The sequence below is a fragment of the Capricornis sumatraensis genome, chromosome 15 (assembly GCF_032405125.1).
Source record: "Capricornis sumatraensis isolate serow.1 chromosome 15, serow.2, whole genome shotgun sequence".
Lineage (NCBI taxonomy): Eukaryota > Metazoa > Chordata > Mammalia > Artiodactyla > Bovidae > Capricornis > Capricornis sumatraensis.
The window spans coordinates 81,863,007-81,880,958 of record NC_091083.1 but is presented as its reverse complement, the minus strand read 5'-3'; the positions used below and the strand labels follow the sequence as shown (position 1 = coordinate 81,880,958).

At 56.3% G+C, this 17,952-nt stretch overlaps 1 protein-coding gene across 6 annotated transcripts in view; it reads left to right on the top strand.

Annotated features, from left to right (window-relative positions):
* RIPOR3 (RIPOR family member 3) overlaps positions 1-17,952 on the top strand; it is a 73,968-nt gene that overhangs the window by 32,878 nt on the left and 23,138 nt on the right. For all 6 annotated transcript variants that reach the window (XM_068987166.1, XM_068987164.1, XM_068987163.1 and 3 more), the window contains exon 2: positions 12,288-12,406. In XM_068987166.1, the coding sequence (XP_068843267.1) occupies positions 12,297-12,406 (110 nt within the window). In that variant the 5' untranslated portion in view covers positions 12,288-12,296. The remainder of the gene's footprint in view (positions 1-12,287; positions 12,407-17,952) is intronic.

Below are 17,952 nucleotides of genomic sequence, written 5' to 3'. Positions count from 1 at the left end.
GACTTGTCCAAGTCACGTAGTTAGAAGAAGGCAGAGGCTGGACTTGAACACGAGTGTTTTTGACCCCGAGGCTTGTACTCATCACCCTCCCTGAGAATGTGTGGATGTTGCTCTCACGGGTCATTGCAGAGTCTCCAGATCCTAGTCCCCAGCTGTCCTTTTTCTTTATTGTGAAACTCAGTACTAGCTTTGCCCTTAAGGGAACTACCTGTTCCGACCACATTTTCTGGAATCTGAACCTCTGCAGATCGAGCCCTCTTTCCCTGGTGATTTTCATTACAAAATGGGAGATGCATTCCCACCAAAATCAGCTCCCAATAGACCCAAGTAAGAATGTTTGGCAAAGAAGGAATTAACTGGTAAACAGCTTGTAGTATCTCAACTCCAGTGTCTGCCTGGAATGTTTTGCAACACTTTCGGGTTCTGATTTCAGCACAATTTGTTTATTTCAGGCTATTAAACCACATGCATATTCTTCATGCTTGGGAATCCACTGGCCACACGCTGAATGGCAAGAATGGAGACCCTCTCTCACATCCCGCGGGCATTTGTAGTGGTTGGTAGAGCAGGGCTGCAATCCCTGGGGAGACCAGTAGGGGTTTTCCTCCAACAGGAAATAAATTTAAGGCTGAAGATTCTTGCCATTCAAGGCTTTGGGTGCTAGAAAATAAGGCTGTTCCTTTGGGAGGAAATCCTTGCAATGTGGGTTAACCAGCTGGCATGAAGTCACCCAGTCCTGAGAATTGGGCAAGAAAAAGTGTGAACAAAATCTGACTTTTCCTGCCTTCTTGCCTACACCCAACCCCAACCCCGGGGGGCATTGGAGCTGAAGCCTGGGACAGTCTCTGTCCACACTGTAGGAAGAAAAACCAGAAGGACAGGCTAGCTGGACTTTTCTCTTGTAAATTGTTTACCTTGGGACAACCAGATGGCTCCTCTCTGGCTGACCCCTTGACCATTTCTCGTGCTGTTAACAGCGTCTATTAACAAACAGTCCTGCTCCACTGGCCCACGTGCAGGAGTCCCAGGCCTGCGGGCTGGGGAAGCCTCTGGTATTCCAGGAGGCTGACTCAGCACCCCTGGGCTAAGGAGCATCATGGGGCGCAGGGTCCAGGCACTTCGGCTCTAAGTGGGGTGAGGGGCTGCCTCACAGGGTGGGAATAGGATGGGTGATGTAAAGGCTCTGCAGTCCCTGCCCCCTCCCAGCCCCTCCCCCTTCACCCCCACCCCACCCCTGCCTTTACCGCGAGAATACCCGGTTATGATTAACGTTTGAGGGGTAGGAAGGCAGGAAGGAGACTCTTGGGGCTTCCCTGGTCTCTCGGAAGGTAAAGAATCTGCCTGCAATGCAGGAGACCTGGGTTCAATCCCAGGGTCGGGAAGATCCCCGGAGAAGAAATGGCAACCCACTCCAGTATTCTGGCCTGGGAAATCCCACGGACAGAGGAGCCTGGAGGGCTACAGTCCATGGGGCTAGAAGAGTCAGACATGACTGAGTGGCTGAACACCAAGGGGTCTCTTGACTTCCTGGGTGGTCAGCAGGGAGCTCTCTGCCATCCCTGCCTGGGTTCCATCCTTAGGCACCGCCTCCTTTGGGGATTTGTGGGTGCAGTAAGGGGTGACATTTTTAATCCTTAGAGTTTGCAGAAGCCCCGAACTTGCGATGGAGTATAAGAAGCTGATAGACATTTTTAAAGGCTTACTCTGGTTTTCAGGTGGGGCAGAAGTCGAGTGGAGGCGGAGAGACCAGTGGAGACCAGAGAGGGGATGGGGGCTTGTCCCTGGGGTCCAGGGTGGAAAGAGGGGACAGACTCGGGGTGTTTCTGAGAAGCGGGGCGCACGGTGACCTAGGAGGAGGAAAGAGATGCCCCAGGGGTCTTCCAGTCTGGCTGCCAGGAAGACAAAACTCTCTCCTGGGGACCTAGACTTCAGTGTCAACAGTTCTGAAACAATTTCAGAGGTTCTTAACTTGGAAACACAGAAGGAATGTTCACAGAGGCAGTCACGTAAATATTTGAAGCTTCTGTTACACACACACACATGCATGCACGCACACCCTGTTAAGAACAAGGTAGAAAGTAAGTGAAGGGCTGGAAGAAAATCAAGAAGATCACCATCCAGGATGTATAAACAGCCCCTGGAAACGAAGGAGATCAAGCTAGATAACTGTGCACGGGAAGAAGAGTCTGTGAGTCCCAGAAGACACTCTAAGGACAAGGCCCGAATGGAAATACGCGCGCTCTCACTAGGAATCAGGTCCATGCGTGACTTCTGTCCAAGGGCGCGTCAGCCCATTTTAGAGACCTGGCAGGTAAGACCTTGGTTGAGAGAAGGCTGGCAGCCTGTGCTTATGTTCCTCAAACTCAAAGGCCAGAATCAGATGAGATGAAACACCCAGCGCCACGTTTTGCTGAAATTCCCAGGTGGCTCAGTGGTAAAGCATCCTCCCATCACTGGAGAAGACGCAGGAAACTCGGGTTTGACCCCCCACCCGTCGTTGGGAAGATCCCTGGAGGAGGGCGTGGCAACCCATTCCAATATTCTTGCCTGGAGAATCCCATGGACAGAGGAGCCTGGTGGGTTACAGTCCATGGAGTCCCAAGAGAGTAGGGCACACTTTCAGATGAGCTTATTTGGTTCAAGTGGAAGGTCTTAGCTCTTGCATCTTGGGGGGCCAGGCCCAGTGGAACTGGGAGGAAGGAGGAGGGAGATAAAACTGGGAAGTGGGAGATGGGCAGGAAGGATGAATCTGACTTGCATAATAAAGGCTTGGTGGGAGGGAGCTGGAGAGGGGGCCCTGGGATGGAGGAGGAAGGGTTGGTCTGCAGGCTGACAGACTGGAGTAGGTAGGGACTAGGAGGGGGCCGAGGACATGGCCACGTGAAGGCTTTCATCCCCACCCCACACCCACAGCAAAAAATATTAAATAGTACAGTATTTTACGACTGGTATAAAGAATGTATTTGTGATAAAACACATCCTATTAACATATATAAGTAATGTAATTTTATAATTATATAGTAAAGCATCCCCTTTGACCTGAAAGTTCATTTTCAGTCTTCTGATTTTAAAAATAATCCTTGCATTTTTGTGGAGCCTGTGCCCTGCGACCCCATCCCTGGTGGAGAACGTGGCCTTAACTGTTCTTCCACAGAGCGCAGCCAGGAACAGAATTCTTTCCCAGACCTTTGGGCTGTTTTGGAGAGAGACGCCTGGGCGCTGGTGTCCGGCTGTCTGGTGAGGGGATGCTCTGTGTCCCCAGGATACCAAGAATTCCGGTTGGTTTCATCCCGGGCAGAGTGGTCGGCCCATGTGGCCGTCAGAGCTCTGCCTGCCTGGCTTTGAATCCAAACCCGGCCTGGGTTGGGCTGCCCACACCAGGGTGTGCGTTCCTCAGCAGTCAGGTTCCTTGGGATTAAAAAGCTGCGTAGCCTCTGGGTCTCTCCTGGCTTGGGGTGGGGGTTTACAGTGAAGGGAGGCCTCCTGCAGAGCTCGGATGCCACAGCCAGCACCGCCCCCCTCCAGGAGGAGGCCAACCTCTACCCTGAGCTCAAGTCCTTGAGCTCGAGCTTCCAGGCTCTCATCTGTGCCCGGGTGTGTGTACGCGTGTGCACGTGAGTGTGAAGGGTGGCGGTAGCCCAGGGCCCCTTCTGAAGACGTCGGGATGCCAGGCCCCCCAGCGTCCCCCTCCCTTTTCAGGTCAGGAGGAGAAGCCTGAACAACACGTGTCGCCCACAGAACATCGCATCTCCACCACCACCCCTCTCGCCCGTGAGAACTCCTTCCTGACCCCCAGCACGCGAAGCCCGGCCTCGCCTGCAGATCTGAGCAGCGGCCTCCACCCTGGCTGTTCCCCACTCGCCCCAAGGAACAGTGCGGTGCCTGCAGACAACCTTGGTTATCGTAGCCAGAGGGTGGAGAGCTCCTGGTGTGTGCGCGTGTGGTGGGGGGTACTGTAAATATACGGGACGATGCTCACGGTAAAGAGGAGCCTGCCCCAGGGGCAGCTGCGCTGAGCTAGAGACCCTCCCATAGCTGCTTCTGGAGTGGGACCCTAATTAGCACCCTCCACCTGACACGTGATACCTATTCACCCCTAGAATGAGGGTTAGGTCTACGCACAGCTGGGCCATGCCTGCCCACCTGCAAACATTTTACAGTGAATTTCGTTTTAATTTGGCCATGCCAAGGGGCATGTAGGACCTTAGTTCCCTGACCAGGGATTGAACCCTCGCTCCCGGGATTGGAAGCATGGAGTCTTAGCCACTGGACCACCAGGGAAGTCCCTCAAGGTGAACTATTGAAGACCTACTGCTGCCACTTGTTGGTTCAGGCCATTTCAGTCTTACCAGCCTCAGTTTCCCAGTCTGCAAAATGGGGGTGCAAACAGTGCTCACCTCAGACAGGTGCTGTGGCAAGATGCCGAGTTCCTTTTGCCTGGCGCCATTTTTATTCCTGATCCTAAGCAGACCAGGGTGGGGGTGGTGTTCCCAGAGGCCCAGCTTCATCACCCCTTCCTCCCTGGGTACCCGAGTCCCCTACCCTGCCCACTTCCACAGCTACACACACTCCCCTCCATGCCTCAGGAGGCTGCTTCCGCTAAGACTTGCTGGCTCTTCTGGAAGACCCCTGGTTGACCCGCCGATGGAGTGTGTCAGTGGTGATCTGGGGCCATTTAAATTAAAACACCCTCTGTATATTTCACAGAAATTCATGAGTCATCTTTGCCTGGTAAAACCCCAGTGGAGTTAGCTGGGCGTGTAGATGATATCTGTGGACCTTTGGAAAAAAAAATTTTTTTTTAAAGAGGAAAGTCTCTCCTTAGACCCCAGATTCACCCTGAAAAGCAGTGTTCTCTAGGTTGGCGGACATACAGTCAGCTTGGCGGCTTGATTACTGCCTGACCAAGGGCAGCTTAATCAGCCTCTTGATTTTCTTCAAATTAATACTTTTTTCCAGTTACGTTAAGGAAATGGCAAGCCACTCCAGTGCTCTTGCCTGGAAAATCCCGTGGACAGAGGAGCGTGGTAGGCTATAGCCCATGGGGTCACAAAGAGTTGGACACGATTGAGCGACTTCACTTCACTTCATTGTTTCACAAGTAAAGCATGCTGTATGTAGTTTACATCTTGCTCTGGTTTTTGTTGTTCAATAGCTTCAGTCGAGTCCGACTCTTTGCAGCCCCATGGACTGCAGCACGCCAGGCTCCTCTGTCCTCTACTCTCTCCCATAGTTTGCTCGAACTAATGTCCATTGAGTCAATGATGCCTTTCAACCGTCTTGTCCTCTGATGCCCCCTTCTCCTCTTGCCTTCAATTTTTCCCAGCATCGGGGTCTTTTCCAATGAGCTGGCTCTTCAATTCAGGTGGCCAAAATATTAGAGTTTTAGCTTCAGTCCTTCCAATGAATATTCAGGGTTGATTTCCTTTAGGAAAATTTGCTTACATCTTATTTCAAAATTTTCTCATGTCATTCTTCCTCAAAATCATATTCCTAACAGCCTTTATTTTTGGGGGGCTCCAAAATCACTGCAGATGGTGACTGCAGCCATGAAATTAAAAGACGCTTACTCCTTGGAAGAAAAGTTATGACCAACCTAGATAGTATATTCAAAAGCAGAGACATTACTTTGCCAACTAAGGTCCATCTAGTCAAGGCTATGGTTTTTCCTGTGGTCATGTATGGATGTGAGAGTTGGACTGTGAGGAAGGCTGAGTGCCGAAGAATTGATGCGTTTGAACTGTGGTGTTGGAGAAGACTCTTGAGGGTCCCTTGGACTGCAAGGAGATCCAACCAGTCCATTCTGAAGGAGATCAACCCTGGGATTTCTTTGGAAGGAATGATGCTAAAGCTGAAGCTCCAGTACTTTGGCCACCTCATGCAAAGAGTTGACTCATTGGGAAAGACTCTGATGCTGGGAGGGATTGGGGGCAGGAGGAGAAGGGGACAGCCCAGGATGAGATGGCTGGATGGCATCACGGACTCGATGGCCGTGAGTCTGAGTGAACTCCGGGATTTGGTGATGGACAGGGAGGCCTGTCGTGCTGTGATTCATGGGGTCGCAAAGAGTTGGACACGACTGAGCGACTGAACTGAACTGAACAGCCACATAAATGGGTTATTGACCCTGGGTCTTGCACTTGGCCATTTGTAGCCATACCCCAGTGTTCCCATCTGTGAAATGGGCACAGGTGTCCTGTGAAGTCCAATGAGAGGGCCTGCCTGCCCTGTCCTGTGACTGGTCCTTGATGGGCTACAGGCTGGAGCTGGAGCAGAACAGGAACTCCTCCAGGCCTGCCCTGGGCAGGAAGGACACAGGGGGCCATGGACCGCGTGATGCACGGAGGCAGGGGCCCTCCTGCCGCAGGGACCCTGACACCAGCCTCTGGTCGTGAACCATCTGGCAGTCAGGGAGTTTCTGTTCGCTCTGCAGCCGTGGGACAGTGAACTCTGAGGTCCAGCTGGGCTCCCCAAGAGCTACTTGCTCTTGTCTTACAGCAGAAGCCGGAACTGTCAGCTGATCTGCCCCTGTGAGGCTGGCTGGCTGGCTGCAGAGACACACCCAGGGTGTCCCCTCCTGGCTCTGGGTGCCCCTTCCACGGTGGTCCCTGAGAGCTGGTGGTAGGACCCAGGAATGTGACCTGCTGGGCAGAGGGGTTTCTACCTGCTGTCTTTAAGTGTCCTGCAAGTCCGTACTCTCTTCATTTAAACACAGCATTTAAAAAAAAACACACTTTAAATCATACAGAAGACGTCTGCTCTAAATGGACGGTTACCTTAAATGAAATTCAGCAAAAACAAAACAACCCACTGCATTCCAGCTCCTCCCCTGCCGCCCCTGGCTCTGTGCCTGGGGCCAGCTCTGTGCTCTGTTGAACAGGAAGGGTGACAAGTGTCAGGGAGCCAGGGAGCCGGGATGAAAGGGGGACTAGAGACTGAGATGACCCTCTCACCGAGAGGCACAGCCTGCTGTGCGTCTCTTATTGGCCCAGAGTGTGCCTGTGTTGTAGCCCAGTCCTCACAGGTTACAGACCGCGAGACAGAGGTTTAGAGAGGAGCGAACTTGTTCAAGATTGCGTGCAGCTGGAACCACGTTCTCCTATTTCCCTGGCCATGTCTCCCCGGTCCCAGGCAACCTGGCTCTGGAGGGGCACGGCGGAGACTGGGGGAGCCCGAGCTGGCGGGCCTGGGGGTCTCCGCGTCTCCCGTCCTGGGCAGGGGTCAGCAACTGGGCTTTATGGGGTGCTGGTTTGGGCAGGGAGGGGGAGTTTTGGCTCTTCTGGCCCTTCCATTCCCCTGAGGGTGATCTTTGCAGGTTGTCTGACCCCTCTGGGCTGGGTCTGGCCATCGAGAAGACGAGGGAGCTGGACTGTGTCCGGCACAGACGGTCTGGTTCCCAGGCAGCCCTTCCCTCTTTGGTATAAACTCACACTTCTCATCCTGGGCTATTTTGCCATTTCCTTTCCTGCTAAACCAAGGGCTATTTTGGAAACTCCTATAAGCAAACTAATCCCTGGCTGGCATTTGAGCGGATCTAAAAGAGCCCTAAGTGAGGGACACGGGCATAAACGCTGCCCAGTCCCGAGAGCCCACGCCGTTAAATTTAGAAGCATCACCTCCAAATGAGGTGAAATTGCAGGTTCCCGCGGCCGGCGGGCAGCTTTGGGCAGCACTGAACTGGACAGATTTAGCGGGGGCAGGGGCCGGCCCCCTCCCGCTGCCCCTGGCGGTGAGAGGCCCGGACGGTCGGCCCAGTGTCTGGGGAGCTGCTGCAGGGTGAGGAGCCCCTTCAGCCGCCCCGCCGGCCCCGCGCTCCCCAAGCCTCGGACGCCGGGCCGCAGAGAGGCAGCGAGGGACACGTCTTGTCTGCCGACGGAGGTTTGGTGTCTGCATGACTTCTGTGTCTCTCTCCTCTGCCCAGGGGCCCCCGCGAGATCCTTGGCTGGTTTCTCATGCCCTGCAGAGTGCCAGGGGCCGCCCGACCTGCCCACAGCCCAGCCGCTGAAGGATCACGCCGGCGGGGGAAGAGGGCGGAGGAGGGGGACGGTCTTGCGGGGTAGAGAGGGAGCTCCAGGGTGGCCGGTCTCTGTTCTGAGTGGTCAGTTCTGCTGTTGTGTCAACAATGGAGCATCGTTTCAAGGATGACCCTTGGTTAAAGGTGACAGACATCCGGTGGGGTCCGTCGGGAGCCCACTGGGGGCTCCTGGGAACCCAGGGGTCTCAGCTCGGCCAGCTCACGGCTAGTCCACCAGAGGGGGGCGGTCCTGCAGCCCGCCAGGTGCGATCCCAAGGGTCCGCGACCAAGGATCAGCCCTACCAGGCGCCGGTCAGGAGGGGGCGCTGCTGAGACCCGACGCTAGTCCAAAGGGACCTGGGCTCCACACCCCGCTGAAGCCTACCGGGGATGGCGCTGGGTTCTCAGCCTGGCAGGTCTCGATCATGAGCTTGCTTCCCTTCTGGGCCCCCTTTCCCGCGCTTCAGGCGCATGTTGAGGGGCGGGGGGTGGTGGTTGTGTGTCGTCAGCACAAACCCCATAGAACCAGGTGCAGCCTAACATGAAGTAGCCAGGCTTTGAAGCTTGTCATGTTCAAGTTCAACCAGCTCTAAAGGTTCCGACCTGTGTGACCTTGGATGACTTATTTTCCCTCGTCTCTGAGCCTCGGTTTCTTTATATGCAAAATGGGAACAATAATAATGATACTTGCCTCCTATAGTGATGAAAGAATGAAATGAGATTTTAAGCTTTTGGAGCAGGTAGCAGGCACAGTGCCGGCCAGGGGTCCTCTGTCAAAAGCTGCTGCTTTTGTAAATAAAGTTTAGGCGGAACTTAGCCAGGCTCATTTATTTGCATATTGTCGGTGACTGCTTTCTTTCTAAAATGATAGCGCTGCATAGCTGTGACAAGACAACAAGGCCTGTCTGCAGAGCCAAGAACTTTCACTATCTGGCCCTTACAGCAGACGCTTGTCCCCTGCTCCCTGGAGTCCAAAACACAGTCGAAATTCTTATCTTTATCCTGTTTTTCCACGGCCTCCACCTTGAGCTGCACAGCCTGGTGAAGTCGGGGAAGCACGTGGCCTCGTCCCAGAAAGATGTGCCGTGAATCCTCCAGGCCCCAGAGAATATCCCTGGCCCTGCCTACTGGCAACTGTCTAGTGAGGGAGACAAAAAAACTCACCTTTCACAGTCCACCATAATTAGAGGGAGTTGGGAACTGGGGGGAGGTCCAGGAAGGCTTCCTGGGGGAGGTGACATCTGGGCTGGAGGCAGAGAGCAGAGGTATCAGTCAGGGGATCAGCCCCCACATGGCAGCCAGACCTTGCTTCCTTGTTCAGTCACTCAGTCATGTCCGACTCTTTGTGACCCCGTGGACTGCAGCACGCCAGGCTCCCCTGTCCATCACCATATTCCAGAGCTTGCTCAAACTCATGTCCATTGAGTCGGTGATGCCATCCAACCCTCTCATCCTCTGTCCTCACATGGAAAACGCAGAAACCTGAGCCAGCCTCTTCACCTCTTAGAGCCTCTTTCCTCATAGGAAAAGTGGGGTCATTGGCCCTCATGGCCCTGCCGTGAACTGTTAGTCCACAGCCAGGGGTGATATCTCGTGTGGGCCTGCATCGAACCTTAGATCTCCTCCTCGGCCCTCCTTTCCTAGCGCTGGGCAGGAAGATGGTGGGTTTGTTTTAGGGAACTGCATGCAGAGAACTGCTGAGCGACTGAGCAATTGTCTTTCTCTTTTATCCTGAAGTGGAGGACTGGAGGGAGGCTGGAGGAAGGCTCCAGAAGGGCACGGAGGGAGGGGTGAGGGGGGGCGGAGGGGAAGGGTGGTGGGAAGGCGTTCAGGTCCCAACCCTGAGGGCGGGCACGCCCCAGCTGCTGACCTTGGGGGTCCCCCTGCCTGTTCCCTCCTGTTCCCGCACCCAGCTTGGCTGGGGTGGAGGGAGAGGGTGTTTGGCAGTTTGAGGAGGTTCCAGTGCCACCCAGAGCCTGCGCTGATATGGGTGGGGGCAGCGGCGTGCAGATAAAAGTTTAACAACCGGCAGGGGAATAAAAAAACCCTCAAAACCTAATTTGCAGCACTTGCCCAGTTCCACGCTGCACTTAATTCTATTGCAGCTGATTTCAAGCTACCAACATTCCTGCCAATTTAACCTTCGACTCTTGCGAGCTGGTCCAGGCTGGCAGCAGTGCAGTCCAGGTAGGGACTGTGGGGGTCCTGGGGGTCCCCCCATGGGGCTGAGGTGAGCCCCCAGAGTGGGGGATGCCTGACTGTGTACCTGAGAGGTGTTGGCATCTGCGTCCGTGTCTGAGAACTCTTAGGTCCTCAGCCTGGCTCTGTCACTTCCTAGCTGGGTCCCTGGGCTCCCTTGTCTGTCTGAGCCTCAGTTTCCTCATCTACTGAGCTAGGTAGCTCCTATGCCAAGAGGGTTGTGTGGAGCTAAGAAGATAATTCACTTAGGCACTTCGTGCACTTATGAACACTCAATAAACATTGCCGCCGCCACCAGATTGCATCCACCTCCTCGTCCGTACACCTGGCTGTGGGTCATGGGTCTATAGAGTGGGACAGCCCTTGGCACTGGGGCTCGCCATGCAGTGGGTGCTCAGCAAACCATCGCTGCTTCCCCCATCAGGGCCAGGGGTTGTTCCTTGGCTCACCTGCTCCAGCATCAGGGTCTCCAGGCTGGGGTCTTGGTCAGCCGACCGCCGCACGACAACCAGCTCTTTCCGGCGTCTACTTCACATTATGTGCTGTTCAGACCGTTGTCTCCTTGATCCTTTTCTGAATTCCCATTTTACAGATGTGATCACTGAGGCCCAGAGCCAGGGAGTGGCCTAGCTGCAGCTGGGATTTGAGCCCAGGTCTGGCTTTTTGGTTTCCAGCGCTCACCTACGCATAGCGGGTGTGGGGCTGAGGGGTGTGAGGGGTGTTGGAGGAGGAGGAAGCTTGTGCGGCTACACTGATCTTCCAGGGGGTTCAGAGTGAGGGCTCTGGAGCCTATGTCAGGGGCTACAGACAAAGTGCAGGACCAAACACTGGTCAGGCGTGGCCCCAAGGAGAATGTTGCTCCAGCCAGAGGCCCCAGGGTGGGCAGAGGCGTGGAGTCTGGACTCAGCCTCTGGGTCGGGGGGCTGTGGGAAGCAGGGGCCTCACTGAGGGGGAGTAGGAAGGAGCTGACGTGGTGGGGCAGGACCCCCCTGCAGGCCAGTGGGGCCCCTGGAATCCTAGCACTGACCCCACCCTGGCCGAGGAGTAAGGTATGAAACTGGAGCAGCAGAGATTTAGGTTAGATATGCAGGAGAACTTTCCGATTGTGCTGGAAGACAGTTGGCGTTATTCCCAAGGGATGTAGTGGCATTTTTTTCCAGTCTCAAGATGGTTTGGAGAAAGGAAAAGACAGTCAGGGTTCTAGGCCGGCCTCGCTGCAGCTGGGTCAGAGACGAGACAGTGGACCGGGGGCTTCTGGGAGCCTCCAATGCCAACAGCCCGGCATCCTGTGAACTGGGCTTCGTCACCTCCTGGTCAAAACCTCACATGGCTCCCAGTTACCCTCAGCCAACTTCAAGGCTAGAGCCCTCCCTGGGGCCGCTGAGGCCCCCACGGCCTGTGCTCTGCTGGCCTCTGCAGCCTCAGCTGGGGCCACACCCCCGCCCGCTGAACTGCCCGTCCCTGGGTTACACCTGGTCCTCTGTGCCTCCAGAGGGCGTTGCCCATGCTGTTCCCCTGCCTCAGATGCCCTCCCCACCTCCGTTTATCCTTCTTCCCTCCTCAGCCTTGCCTTCTCAGTTCTTGGTCGCCTTTTCCATGGGAGGGTCCGGTACACCCATCACTCCGCTAGGGACACCCTCCTGTCCCCGGTGGCTCATTAGCCTCTGGCTGGACCGGGAGCCCAAGAGGGTGAGGGCTTGGCCCGCCTTGCTCGGTGTCTGGCTCACAGGAGATGCTCTGTGGGAGTTTGTGGAGGGGGTCGGGATTCCTGGCAGAGGGGCAGTGAGAAGAGCTGGGTCAGGACTTGCTGGACCCCCCTGCACGAGGACTCAGAGGTGCACAGGCGCTGAGAACCCAAGCGCAGAGTGCAGAGAGAGACCCAGTTCCCATCTTGCTCTTGCTCTCGCAACCTCACTGAGCCTCAGTGTTCTCATCTGTGAGCTGGGCACAGCATGGCTGCCCCCCGCCCCCAGCCCCACCTGTCCCTGGGGCGTCCTGGTGGAGGGTGGTCGGCCTGTGATCAGCATTTGCCAGGTGCCACTGCGAGGCTGACTGTCCAGCCCTCTCCCTGCAGGTGACCACCATGTCGGTGAGGGTGCGGTTCCTGTCCTCCGGGGACGCAGGGACTGTGGGGGTCATGGGCCGGAGCGCCTCCTTCGCGGGCTTCAGCAGCGCCCAGAGCCGGAGGATTGCGTAAGTTCTGCCCACGCCACGCGGGGGAGGCTTGTCTGAAGGCCAAGGACTGGGGAGGAGGGTGGTGAGGGCGTTCTTCTCTGCTGCCGGTGGCCCTGAGGCTCTCACTCATGCCAGCCCTGCAGCCCAGGGCAGTGTGTGTGTGAGTGTGTGTGTGTGTGCACGCGTGCGCGTGCGACAGTGCTGGGAGAGACCTCTGATTTGCTTAGGATCCAAACAGATGTCATCTGCCTGAGTTTATCAGGCCCACTTGGCAGATCAGAAAACTGAGGCTCAGAGAAGCAGAGCCACTCACCCAAGGCCACCCAGCAAGACAGATTCAGAGTCGGAACTTAGTCTCCTGGAGGCGGGGTTGGGATAGAATGTCCTTCCTGGTTCACAGAGCAGGAAGTAGGGCCACCTGTGACCTGGCTTCCTCATGTGCCCAGTGGGGAGGCCCAGTGTCCTTCCCTTGCAGGCTTGCCATGTGGGTACAGGGAGGCGACGTGTGGTGACTGCTGGGGCACGCTGGCACACAGTAGGGGCTTGTGGGAGGTTTCCAGGGAGGTGGAGTGACCTCTGCAGAGACAGGCCTGGTCGGCACTCACCCCGAGAATTGGATTCACGACGGCTCCGTGATGTCTCCTCCAACCTCAGGGAGTGCCTGGGAGCAAGGTGCATTCCCGCTCCTGGGGCCACGGCCCTGCCGGCCCTGCCATCCTGAGAGGCCCACCAGCCGGCCGGCCGAGCGGCTCTGACGGCAGCTGAGCAGGGCGCAGGGCCTGGTGGGCTGGTGATCCCGTCAGCCACTCGAGCTCACCACGGCGCTCCCCTCCCGAAACCCTCCAGGGACTCCCGTCCCACTGAGTCCAGTCCTGTCCCCCAGGCCTGGCGTCTCTGCCCGCTCCAGGCCTTTGTTCAGCCCCACCCCCACCTCCACCTGGAACCCTCCCTGCCCTCCTTCACCTGGCCCAGTCCTGCTTAGTCTCAGGGGCCTGAGCTTCACTGCCGCATCCTGGGGTGGGGAAGGGGGCCCCCGCTACTGTGAGGCTGGGCCCCGCAGTCAGGCCCTCCCAGCTCCCTCACCCCACTCAGCTCCTCAGTTCTGAGGTGCGCCAGCTTTGAAATCCTGGAAGCTGCTCAGTAAGTGTCCAACTCTTTGCGACCCCATGGACTGTAGCCCGCCCAACTCCTCTGTCCGTGGAATTCTCCAGGCCAGGATACTGGAGCGGGTAGCCATTCTTTTCTCCAGTGAATCTTCCCGACCCAGGAATCACATTGGGGTCTCCTGCATTGCAGGCAGATTCTTTACCAGCTGAGGTCCAGTGAAACCCTAGTTCAGTTCAGTTCAGTTGCTCAGTCATGTCTGACTCTTTGCGACCCCATGAATCGCAGCACACCAGGCCTCCCTGTCCATCACCAAATCCCGGAGTTCACTCAGACTCCTGTCCATCGAGTCAGTGATGCCATCCAGCCATCTCATCCTCTGTCGTCCCCTTCTCCTCCTGCCCCCAATCCCTCCCAGCATCAGTCTTTTCCAATGAGTCAACTGTTCGCATGAGGTGGCCAAAGTACTGGAGCTTCAGCTTCAGCATCATTCCTTCCAAAGAAATCCCAGGGTTGATCTCCTTCAGAATGGACTGGTTGGATCCCCTTGCAGTCCAAGGGACTCTCAAGAGTCTTCTCCAACACCACAGTTCAAAAGCATCAGTTCTTCGGTGCTCAGCCTTCTTCACAGTCCAACTCTCACATCCATACACGACCACAGGAAAAACCACGGCCTTGACTAGACAGACCTTAGTTGGCAAAGTAATGTCTCTGCTTTTGAATATACTATCTAGGTTGGTCATAACTTTTCTTCCAAGGAGTAAGCGTCTTTTAATTTCATGGCTGCAGTCACCATCTGCAGTGATTTTGGAGCCCCCAAAAATAAAGTCTGACACTGTTTCCACTGTTTTCCCATCTATTTCCCATGAAGTGATGGGACCGGATGCCATGGTCTTCATTTTCTGAATGTTGAGCTTTAAGCCAACTTTTTCACTCTCCTCTTTCACTTTCATCAAGAGGCTTTTTAGCTCCTCTTCACTTTCTGCCACGCCCTCTAAACCAATGACCCTCAGGGTGGGTCCACCTGGAGGCAGGTGTCGTGGAGTTAGAGCAGGGCAGGCAAGCGGGCAGCGGGGGGTACAGGGAGGAGGGGCCCAGTTCAGTGAAGGCTGGAGGGGAGAGGAGTTGAGCACTGCAGAGAGGGCGTGGGGGTGGGGAGGCCTTCCATGCAGCGGGAGAGTGGTGCAAAGGCCCTGGGGTGGGCATGAGCTTTGAGGGGCAGGAAGTGGGCATGCGGCTGGCCTGGGAGACAGTGCTCAGGAAGGGAGGGGACCCTATGGGGGCTCCTGGGACATGCACAGCATGAAAGGAGCCACGGACGGGCTGGCGCAGAGGAAACTGAGGCCCCAAGATGGGGAGAAATTTGGCCAAAGCCTCAGAGGGAGTTAGCCCCAGCACCCCTGATGCTAAGCCTCTGAAGAGGGACCATGTGGGTGCCCCTATGAGGAAGGCATACAGGAGGCACTCCATAAATGCTGCAGAAAGGGGCTAGGGATGATGAGGAAGGCACACAGTGGGGGCTCCATAAATGCTGCAGAGAGGGGCTAGGGGCAATGAGGACAGCACACAGTGGGCGCTCCATAAATGCTGCAGAGTTTCTGCACCCAGTCATGTCTGAGCTGCCCCTTCCTGGGCTTCACCGGGCCCCCACCCCATCGGGTCTGTACAGGGCTGCCAAGGACAGCTGTGCATGTCCCCAGGGGCCTCCCACCCGTGGGACCCACCCCGGCTGAGCGCGCATGGAGCTGAGTATGCGGCTGGGCCTCCGAGAGGGTGCCTTCCTCTGACTTCTACAGAAGAACTAAGGGGGCTCTGTCCCTGGGCTCTGAGGCATGGAGGGGTCTGTGGACCCTGCGGCCAGGCCGGCTGCCCACACTCACAGTCCACACTCTGCTGCCATGACCCCCAAATCCTTAGCAAGTCTTGACCGAGGGTCCTGTGCTTTCTCTTGCCCTGCCTCATCACCGATTCTGTCCCCGTCCTGCTGGCAGCTCTCCTCCTGCGAGGCTTCTGGGCGCCCCCAGACTCCCTGTATATACGGCAAATGTCCCTTCAGGCCCCACTGGGAGCCCTGCACAAAGAGTGTGCCAAGGGGGGTCCCCGGGCTCTTGCTGGCCTCTCATGGACAGAAAGAGAACTGAGCAGATCTGACCTGTTGACCCTAGAGCTCAGTGGTCATCGGCAAGGCTGTCTGGACCAGATGCCAGCAGAGCCTGTATCCCAGTCTGAGAGAGATGGCCTTGGTGGCTGTAAATGCCCCAGGCCCCTCCTGGGAGTCCTCGTCCAGCCCCTCTCAAACCCACAGGGAGTTCCAGAGGAGATGTGCCCTGGATGGGGTCTGGGGTTGAGTGGCAACCATTGGGTCTTGCCCTCTGCAGTCCCCTCGCCAGGGGTGGGGGAGATGCTGCCTGCAACAGCAGGAAGCAGCAGGTCTATCTTTAACTTCCTGTCCCTGTCCTGCACCCAGGGGTCTGGACCCTTGGCTCTGGGTCTGGATTGGGTTTCAGGCCTCACCTTCTGGCTTAATGGCCCAGGTAATCCAACCAGGCTGAAACAGAGCCGCTCGCCAAAGCACTTGGGAGTGGGGGCAGGTCAGGCAAAAATAACCTTAGACAGACAACAGGGGGGCCGGGCTCCACTTAGGCGTCCCCAGCCCACATTCCTGCCCTGGCACCCTTTGAGTCTGGACATTTTTTTTTTAATTGCATAATCAAAGAATTTACTTAGGAAGTAATCTGGAAACTTTCCACTAAGGTGTGAAGGACTATTATTAATATAACTAGGCCATGTGTAATAAATATTGATACATAATAATATATTATAAAATAAGGCATAGATACCGAGGTGGGGAGGTGAAGAAGGCCAGGTCTTGATACTGTCCCCTTTCTGCCCTGATTGACAGGCAGGGCCGCTCTTAACCCCTTCCTGCCGTTCCTCAGCCAGGTCTCCCCTCCCCCAGGCTGTTGGGCAGGGACCCTCCCTAGCCAGGATCTGCTGCCATGTCCCTTTGACCTTGGGAATTCCTCCGCTGACATGCCTGGGAAATGTCAGTGTGAAAACTAAGCATCAGCCCTTGATTTCCAAGGAGAGGAGACTAGAGATAGGATAGATGGGGGCTAGAGCTCAGAGATGTCAGGAGACATGGGCTAGCACCCAGGGAGCACCCAGAGCAGACCCGACTGTGGCGGGTGTCGTGTGTGTGTCTGTCCTCATACCGGGCATTGAGCACCACCGACGCGGGAGGAAAGGTGAGCTTGCAGCGAGCTCTGAGTCTTCACCCGAAACGTGTCCGGTCGATACTATTATTTATTGCCCCATTGCCAGCCCCACCCGCCTCAGGATCCCGCACCTGCGGCAGTCATGCACCTGGGGCCGCTGATGTTTCTCAACAACCCCGGGCAGACAGACCGGCCCGGCGGCCTCCCGTGAGGGATGGGTCCAGTGGGTTGCACGTGCCCATCTGGAAGCTTGTCTGGCATGCCGGGGGTGTTTAATATTTACTGAGTCCTCCCAGGGCTAGTGTAACATCCGCCCCTGGAGGGTGCTCCCTGCCCTGGCGGTTGTGACACTGGGCCAGACGTGCAACCTGATTTCACCATCTGGAGGCTGCATTGCTGACCCTGGAGTGGCCACCGGGCACAGAGCTTCCCCGGGATCCCGTGCTTTCAGGCACAGCTGCAGACTGAGGGCAGGGAAGCCTCCAGGTAGATGGGAGCGGGGCCGGCCAGGGTGCGCACCCGCCGGGGACCGTGGGCCCCTGGGAGCTGGCAGGTGAGCAGGGCTCCTGCAGCCCCACCTCCTAGCGGCATGCCCACCGCACCTGCCTGTCTGCCCACCTGCCTGGGGCCCTGCTGCTGCTGCTGAGTCGCCTCAGTCGTGTCCGACTCTGTGCGACCCCACAGACGGCAGCCCAACAGGCTCCTCTGGCCCTGGGATTCTCCAGGCAAGAGTACTGGAGTGGGTTGTCATTGCCTTCTCCGGCCGGGGCCCTAGTCTGTCTGAAACCTGCTTCTCTCGAGGCTACAATCCTGCCTGTCCCTGCCAGCCTGGAGATGGCAACTTTGCGGAGGCTGTGTGCTAAGAGGTGGGTGATGGGGCATCCGGGAGGGTGGGAGAGCGAGGCACAGAGCCCCTTCCTGGGCTGTGCAAAGTGTCACTTGACATACAGTATGTGAATAACAGCCATGGCAGGTGCAGGGGTGAGTGCTACTGATGTGACAGGCTTTATGCCAAGGCTCCATGCACGTTACCTGGTCAAGCACGGCCTGAATGGAGGAGCCTTCCCTGGTCACCCTATTGAAATTCATTATCCAGCCTTTGTTTTTTCTGGGCTCTAGGCACTATCTGATGGTAACTTCTGAATTGGAGTGTAGTTGTTGTGGGCTTTCCATGTGGCTCAGTGATAAAGAACCCCCTGCCAATGCAGGGGACACAGGTTCCATCCCTGGGTGGGAAAGACC